This window comes from Elephantulus edwardii, unplaced genomic scaffold (genome assembly GCF_000299155.1).
Source record: "Elephantulus edwardii isolate Elephantulus edwardi_28Jun2011 unplaced genomic scaffold, EleEdw1.0 scaffold00100, whole genome shotgun sequence".
In the NCBI taxonomy this organism is placed as follows: Eukaryota; Metazoa; Chordata; class Mammalia; order Macroscelidea; family Macroscelididae; genus Elephantulus; species Elephantulus edwardii.
The window spans coordinates 1398108-1407074 of record NW_006399850.1 but is presented as its reverse complement, the minus strand read 5'-3'; the positions used below and the strand labels follow the sequence as shown (position 1 = coordinate 1407074).

At 36.9% G+C, this 8967-nt stretch overlaps 1 protein-coding gene across 5 annotated transcripts in view; it reads left to right on the top strand.

Annotated features, from left to right (window-relative positions):
- Nucleotides 1-8967, top strand: part of RALGAPA1 (Ral GTPase activating protein, alpha subunit 1 (catalytic)) — a 391173-nt gene that overhangs the window by 226110 nt on the left and 156096 nt on the right. For all 5 annotated transcript variants that reach the window (XM_006891556.1, XM_006891558.1, XM_006891557.1 and 2 more), the window contains one exon: nt 7682-7816. In XM_006891556.1, the coding sequence (XP_006891618.1) occupies nt 7682-7816 (135 nt within the window). The remainder of the gene's footprint in view (nt 1-7681; nt 7817-8967) is intronic.

Sequence of the window (8967 nt, the reverse complement as noted above, 5' to 3'; positions counted from 1 at the left end):
TTCCCATCCTTCTCAGAGTCAGCCACAGTTTGTTATGATCCACACAGTCAAATGCCTTTCCATAATCAATGAAACACAGATAGATATTCTTCTGGTATTCCCTGCTTTTTAGCTAAGATCCATCTAATATCAGCTACAATATCCCTTGTACCACAACCCCTTCTAAACCCAGCCTGGACTTCTGGCAATTCTCTGCTGATGGACTGTTCCAGTCGTTTTTGGATAATCTTCAGTAGAATCTTGCTTGCATGTGAAATCAATGATATTGGTAGTTTCCACACTCAGTTGGGTCACCCTTCTTTGGAATGAGAACAAATATAGATCTCTTGCAGTCAGTTGGCCAAGTGGTTGTTTTCCAGATTTCTTGGCACAACTTGGTGAGCACGTCCAGGGCAGCATCTGTTAGCTGACATAAGCAGCTTGAACTTCTTCCTTCATCACCATAGACTCTTGCTCAAATGTTATTTCATTAAATTCTTCTGTGTCTGCCAATTCCTTTCGATACAATGACTCAGTATATTCCTTCCATCTTCTTTTAATACCTCCTGGATCATTTAATATTCTGCCTAAAGCATCCTTGATTATAGCAATTTGAGGTTTGAATTTGTTCTTCAGTTCCTTTGGCTTCAGAATAGCTGAACGGGTCTCTAGCTCCTTGCACATTTCATCGTAATATTTTGCTTTGTCATTCTGTGTTGCCATTTGGAATCTTCTGTTCATTTGGTTATACCTGAGATAAATAGCCTACTATTCCCATTCCCAAAAAAGGTGATCCAGAGGAATCTGAAAATTATCAAATCGTATCATTAATAGCACATGCAAGTAAACATTTGTTGAAGATTATGAAATAATTATTAGATCTGCCAGAGATTCTGGCTGGATTTAGAAGAGGCCATGGCACCAGGGATAATCATTACTGATGTCAGATGGATTTGAGTTTTTAAGCAGAGAGTAACAAAAGAATCTCTACTTGTGTTTTTTCATCACCTATGCAAAGACACTGCACTGTATGGATCATAACATACTGTGGCTAACTTTGAGAAGAGTGGGAATCCTAGACACTTAATTGTGCTCATGTGAAACTTATTCTTAGACCAAGTGGTGATTGTCTGATCAGAGCAAGGGAACATTGCATGTTTTAAAATCAAGAGTGGTATAAGTCAAGTTTGTATCTTATCTCCATACCTGTTTCATCTCTACTGATCAAATGATTTGAGAAGCTAGGCTATTAGAATTTGGTATTAGAGACCGACTCGGCAACATCATGCATTATATAGATGACACAGCTTTGCTGAAAGTGAGGAAGACTTGAAGCATTTGCTGCAGAATCATGGACTACAACCTTCAGTATGGATTATATCTCAATATCAAGAAAATAAAAATTCTTAACATTGGGCCAATAAATGACAAATGGAGAAAAGATAAAAATTGCCAGTGATTTTCTGTTGCTGGAATCCACAGTCAACAACTTTTATGCAGGCAGTCAGGAAATCAGAAGATATGCAGCAGTCTACAGTCCTGTATTTCTCTACTGCTTTTTAAAATTGTAAGCTGTGCCTCACTTTTTAAAATACAAAATATTTTACATATTCCTTATTTACAACACAATAAAAATACCAATAATTTTTTTTAGGAAAGTCTACAGTTAGGGACCTCTCCAAAGTGCTGAAGAGCAAGGATATTATTTATGAACTACACCTTATCCAAGCTTTAGTCACTTCCTTTATTTGTTATGCATCTTAGAGTTCAACAATGAATGAAGATAATGGAAGAAGAATTGATGCTTTTGAGTTATATTGCTAGTGAATACTAGATACCCTTTGGACTGCCAAGAGCATAGACAAATATATATATCTTAGAGATGGTACAGCCAGAGTACTCCATAGAGGGAGAAGATGGTGAAACTTTGCCTCACATACTTTGAGCATGCTGTTATGGAGGTGCCAGTCCTTGGAAAAGGACATCATGCTCTGAAAAATGAGTCAGCAAGACGAATTGGCCCAGTGACTCACAATGGGCTCTAGTGTGGTAGAGATGATAGCACAAATAGGATAGAATTTAGATCTGTTGTTCATAAAATTGCTTTGAATCATTCCCAACATGTCACCTAAGTACAGAAATGTTCAGTTTACTATTCTGAAACATTGTGTGTTTAAACATATATCAGGCACCTTCATGCCATTCAACAGGGCTCACTATTCAGCATGATTTGTCCCATCCTCCTTTACCTGGTAGCATATTTTTTTTAATTCCTCTAATATGCTTTATTTTCACCTGTGCATCTTTAGAATGTCTGTCTTTTTTCTCTGTGAGAGAAACATAAAAATATCATTTAACAGTTTTTCGGTACTTTTTTTAGTCTAAGCCATTTTATTCTGTTGAACCAGATTTTGTTTTCTTTTTTATAGATAGCTTGTAAAACTTTTATGCATTAATGTCTAAAGTGTTTTCTATGAAATTGACTATTAAATGATTTTGATGTGTGTGGCTTTTTAAAAAACCTTGTTGCAAGTGGTCTGCAATTTATATGTGTTATTTTCATTTCAAATCAACCTTCAATATTTTCATCCTCATTTTTCAGAGAAAATGGAAACTCATAAAGTAAAGCGTCCAGATTAATACAATGAGTAGTAAATAAGAGAGCAAAGAGTGGAACCTGTAATTGTCTGGCCTTAAAGTTCATATTCCATCTTAATTTAGAAACATCAATTTTGCATTTTCATTTTAGGATATCTTGGAATATTTTGTTACCACGGTTTTAGATTAACAGAAAATGTGCAAGAACTCGTACTCGTAGTAACTTGTACTCATGCAAGAACAGTATAAAAATTCTTAGAACAGTATAAAAACTATTAAACTATATATTGTTAAGGAAGAAATGGAACGCAAAAATATTGACATACCAGGCATTGGTGAGACGAGATGGACTGGCATGGGGCATTTTGAGTCAGATAATCATATGATATATTACTCAGTAGATGAAAAGGTGAGGAAAAATGGGGTTGCTTTCATAGTTAAAAAAGTCATTTCTAGATCCGAGACACTGGGCTGTACGAGGAGGAATGTGGCATCAGGATGGGTGGAAGAATCAGCAACAACCTGCGTTATGCAGATGACACAACCCTGCTCTCTGAAACTGAGGAGGACCTGAAGCTCTTGCTGCAGAAGGTCAAGGACTGCAGTCTTCAATATGGATTGAAGTTCAATATCAAGAAAACAAAGATTCTCGCCACTGGGCCAATTGGCAGCATCAGTATGGATGGTGAAGAGATTGAGATACTTAACAGTTTTAATTTACTTGGCTCCACAGTCAACACTCTTGGTAACAATAGCCAGGAAATCAGGAGACGAATTGCATTGGGCAAGTCGGCTGTGAGGGACCTCTCAAGAGTACTTCAGAGCAACAATGTCAGGCTGGAGACTAAGGTGTGCCTAACCTGGGCTATAGTCTTCGCAGTTATGTGATATGCATCAGAGAGTTGGACAGTGAATAGGGTTGGTAGAAAGAGGATTGATGCCTTTGAGCTGTGGTGCTGGAGAAGAGCGTTAAATATACTATGGACTGCTAGGAGAACAAACAGGTTTGTCCTGGAGAGGGTGAAGGCAGATTGTTCCCTGGAGTCAAGGATTCTGAAGCTTCATCTGACATATTTTGGGCATGTTGCAAGGAGGGACTGGTCCTTGGAGAGGAACATCATGTTTGGCAGAGTGGAGGGGCAGCGAAGGAGAGGAAGACCTTTGGAGAGATGGGTCGATTCTGTGACTGGAGAAATACTTCCTCAAGTAGAGTCAGCTTTAATAGCATGATTGGAGTTCTGTATTCAAACTGGTTTAAGAAGAGGACATGGTATAAAGAATATCCTTCAAAGTCAAGTGAATTTTTATCTGAAAGCTGAAAATACTAGAAAGATGTTTTCCTATGTTTTATTAACCTTTGAAAGACATTCAGCTGTGTGAATCATAAATGATGTATAACATTGCCAAGAGTGGAAATTCCAGAAGACTTAATTTGATTTTACAGAATCCATATTGAGACCAGGAAGCAGATGTTTTATCAGAATGGATACTGCATAGTTTAAAATCAGGGCGGTTGTGTGTCAGGGTTTTATTCTTTTATCATACTTTGTCAACTCTGTACAGTGACCAGATAATTCAGGCTAGACTAGAGGAAGAAGATTATAGAATCCGGACTGGAGGAAAACTCATTAACAACTTAAATAGATTTCACAATTTTGCTTGCAGAAGATGTGAAATACTTATTAATGAAACCTTCAATGTGTATTACGCCTCAACAAAAGAAAATGCAAATTTTCACAAGTGGAGTAATGAGCAACATCATGATAAAAAGGAGAAAAATTGACCTTGTCAGAAATTTTATTTCACTTGAATCTACAATGACACTTGTGGAGGCAGCATCAGGCAACATATTGCACTGGGAAAATCTGCAGATTTCTTTAAAGTGCTAAAGAGCAAAGATGGTATTTGATGACTAAGGTGTCCCTCACGTAACCCATCATTTCATGCATTGCCTCATATACATGGAAAATTGAACTGCAAATAAGGAAGACCAAAGAAGAATTTATGCCTTTGAATTATGGTAGTGATGAAGAACATTGAATATAGTCAGTACATGAACTGTCATGAAAACAAATGAACAGAATGTTTCTTTCAGGCAAGTATAGCAAGAGTTTGTCTTCTCATAATTTTAGCAGAAGGAGCCAGTCTGTAGAAAAAGATACCATGTCTGGTAAAATAGATGGTCAATGAAAAGAAGCCTCTCAATGAGATGTAGAGCTATAGTGCTTACAATAATGGGCTCAATCATTATTGGGCTGATGCAATGAGATTCGACACAATTTCATGTTCTATTATACATGGGGCCCCTGCAACTCAGGACCACCTGAATAGCACTTACCAACATTAATTGGTGATCTTATAGGAAGATACTTTGAAGCTTTATAATATCTATTGTTTAAAATTTCACTAATTGGTTTTTCCAGTCATTGGTGAGTGTTTGGTTAATACTTGTTATGGTTGTTGCCAATTTCTAATTGTTTTGTTCTTCTACATTTATTAGTTAGCTTTCTCTTGTAAGGAAGAGTGTTTCTCTGCCCTCCCCTCGTTCCATTTTTTTCTCTTGCTCTTTTTTCCTTTCCTGTAGAGGATTGTGATTTTACTTAAGTGGATGTTTGGAAAGTCATGGCAGGAGAGGAAAACTCTAGATGAGCTAGATTAACACAGTGATTGTGGCAATAGGGTTACATGTGTCAGAGACCATGATATTGCCTTAGGATAGGGCACGGTTCAGGTTCTTAGGGCTGCTATGACTCTTAGTTGACTAGATGGCCGATAGCAACAGTAGTCTTTGATTTCTTGCTATCAGTATGCTCAAAGTGTCACAGAGCCAATGAGAACTCATTGAAAGTGACTCCTTTTCTTTATATGACATATCCTCATTATTCTTTTATTATATCCTTAATTTCTGTTTCTGTATCATTTTATACACATACTTTCCCTACCCAAGACCATTTCTCCAAAGAACCTTGGTTCTTTGGAGTAGAGAGTAATATTTCAAAATCTAGGAGCTAACTGTATAAATTCCTAGTGGGAAATAATTTCTTTTAGACCCCTAATTATATAGAGCTAAGAAATATATATCAAATTTATGTTTCTCCTCTTTTCTAGCTATCTGTATATATTTAAAAATTCAGTTAACTCTAATACCCGTAACTTGACCTAACACCACAATGTTCAGTCTATCTTTTCCCTTTTTTATATTTATAATTTCCTATTCTAACACTGAGAAGCCTGTTTTGATTTACAGTATATTTATTTCTTTACACAGTTCTAGAGGAAAAAAACATCACATTTGTCCTGTTTTGTTTATGGTTGTCATGTGCTGTTGAGTCGCTTGCGACTCATAGCAACCCTATGTACAACAGCCCTAAACCCTGCTCTGTCCTGTGCTAATCGCACTGCCTCTGACACAGCTATCCCGATTTCCCCAGTCACTGAATCAATCCACCTCATAGTGGATCTTCCCCTCCTATGCCATCCCTCCACCCTCCCAAGCATGATATCCCTCTCCAAGGACCTGTCCTTCCTTACATGTCCAAAGTATGTCAGACGAAGCCCCAGATTCCTTGCCTCCAAGGGGCAGCCTTTTGTTCTATTTATAGTGTTTCTATTTTTTGTGTGTTTGCTGGGGGTAAAGTTCTTTTTTAATAGTCAGTTTATCCTTTATTATATCTGGATTTTGAGTGACAGCCTTTCACTAAATCTAGGAGAAAAAGACATCTTAACACAATGGTTAAACATTTTGCTGCTAGCAAAAAAAGTCAACAGTTCAAATCATCCAGCTGCTTTACAGTTATAAAAACCTATAGTCTACTCATGTAAAGATCACAGATTAAGAAACATTCTTGGTCAGTTCTCCTATGAAATCCATAGCCATTGGAATAAATTCTAAGGTATAAGATAATAACATGTTGTTGTTGTTGTTATATGCCATCAAGTTGCTTGCATTTCATAGCAACCCTATGTATAACAGCTCTGAACTCTGCTGTGTTTTGAGCCTATTTCATTGTGTTCAGCACACCTACTCCCATTACCCCCATCACTGAGTCAATCCATCTCATCCAAGTTCTTCTTTTCTTGTGCTGTCTCCTACCTTTTCATGTCTGATATCCTTCTCTGAGTACTGGTCTCTCCTGGAAACATGTTCAGAGGATGTAAGACTGAGCTTCACAATCCCTGCCTCCAAGCAGCAACCTGGTTTCACCCTCTCCAAGTCAGACTATTTGTTTTCTTGGCAATCCATGCTCTGTTCGATACTCTTCTCAAGCACCACAACTCAAAGGCATCGATTCTTCTGTCATCCTTAGTCATTGTCCAGCTCTCTGATGCATAACAAATAATTGCGAAGACCATGGCTTGGATCAGGCACACCTTAGGCTTTACATGACATAATTACTCTTTAGTACTCTGGGAATGTCTTGATCGCAACTTTTCCCAGTGCAGTTCCAGTTGCATAATTTGGATCTGATTGTTTTTTTCTAAATGGATAATTTCTTCATACCGTACTTAAAAGTTTATCTTTGCCTCTGGCAAATAATCTAGTTTCATCGTTATTCAGGTTTGATTTTTTTAAAGGAACATTATAGCGGTTGGGTAAAAGTTTATAGAGCAAATGAATTTTCTATTCAACATCTTATACACATTTAATTTTATAACATTAGTTCGTTTCCCTCAATGTAACAGCACTCTTTTCTTTTCTTCCTTTGGTTCTCCACTTTTATTTGTTGTCCTTCTTTCCTCTTTATGTCTTCTGGATCAGATGCTACCCTTTTGGTCTCATATATTGTTAGTTTTTCTGAGGAGTGTGTTCCTTACGAATTTTGTTTTGTATTTGAGAGACTGTTGATTTTACTGAAGCATGATCCTTGGTGGTAGTTTCAGTTCCAGGTTAAGTTCATATCGTCAAGAATTCCACTATAAATTTCATATAGAACTTTTAAAATTAATTCATCTCGGTAAATATTCAGTTATGAAGCTTAAGTGTGACAGTTCCTGAAATTAATTTTGTAAAGCAAAGTATAGAAAGGTAAATTTCTACTAAGTAGTAAGAAGCTCTTATTTTTAAGTTTACAATAATGATGACTATACTTTTTTTTTGTTGTAGTTGGTAGTATCCTTACTTCTATGCCTTTTGGATTGGATCATGGCCTTACCTCTAAAGATACTACTCCAACCACTTCATACTACAGGAACAGAAAATGATAAAACAGAAAAATCGGTTCTCAATTGCATTTATAAGGTAAACGTTCTTGTTTTACCATTTACTTAGTAATCAAAATTGGAAAAACAATCCATTTTTTATATTTATTTTTATCATTGTAGAGCTAGATATTTTAAAAAATGCAGATTGCTTTAGGTATTTCTGTGTGAGTACTTAAAGGTCATTTTATAAAGGAACCCTGCTGGCATATTGTGTTACTTACTAGACTGCCAACAGGAAGATTGGCATTTTGAATCCACTAGCTGCTCTACAGAAAAGATAAGCATTCTCATCCTATAAAGATTTCATATCATTTCATTGTTATCAAGTCAAAATCAAGTCATTGCTGACATTCCAGTAGGTTTTTAGAGGGTATAGATCACATAGGAGATAGCTCATTTTTCTGTCTTCATGCACTGGTGGATTTGAACTACCAGTCTTTGGGTTAGCAGTGCAACTCCTTACCAATTATGCCACTGGAGTTTACTCTCAAAAACACAGAAAAGGGTTGCTATGACTTAGAAACAGTTCAGTGGCAGTGGATGATGTGGATGGATGTAGGTCATTTTTTAAAGTACACTGTTCTACACTAGATGACTAACTATGTAGAGGGGCAAGACTATGTGAGTGAGGCATGTTGGCTTATCTACAAAGGGATTGGCTACCAACCATTTCCCAAGGGGATTGGCCAGTCACAGCAGTCTACAAGAGGATTGACTAGTCTTGCAGAGAATAGGAGTTTTTCCCCCACCAGAGAAATTCTTCCCCCACCAAAATAGATGAACATCTTTGCCCAGCCAGAGAAGAGAGAACTCCCTGAACCCAGTGATATAATACAGGACACTCTTGAGGATGGCAGCAGCAGTGATAACTGAACTAGAAAATTTAATGTGAGATGGAACTTAAGGGTGGGGTGTAGTCAATATGCAGGACTGAGAATTTTGTTGCCAATATTGGCAGGACAGAGAACATGGAAACACTTAGAGCAATGAGGCTGAGGTACTAGCATGCACATTTTGGGAACGAAACTGTCTTGATTATATTGTCTTATGAATTGGAATTATAACCTTTTAACTCCCTAAAAATATAAGAAAAGAAAAGCACACTGTTGTTTTATTTTGTGAGATGTAAGTAATCAGTGAAACTTATCCTTCTTTTTAGTAAATATTAAGTTTTCCTTTTTTTAATTA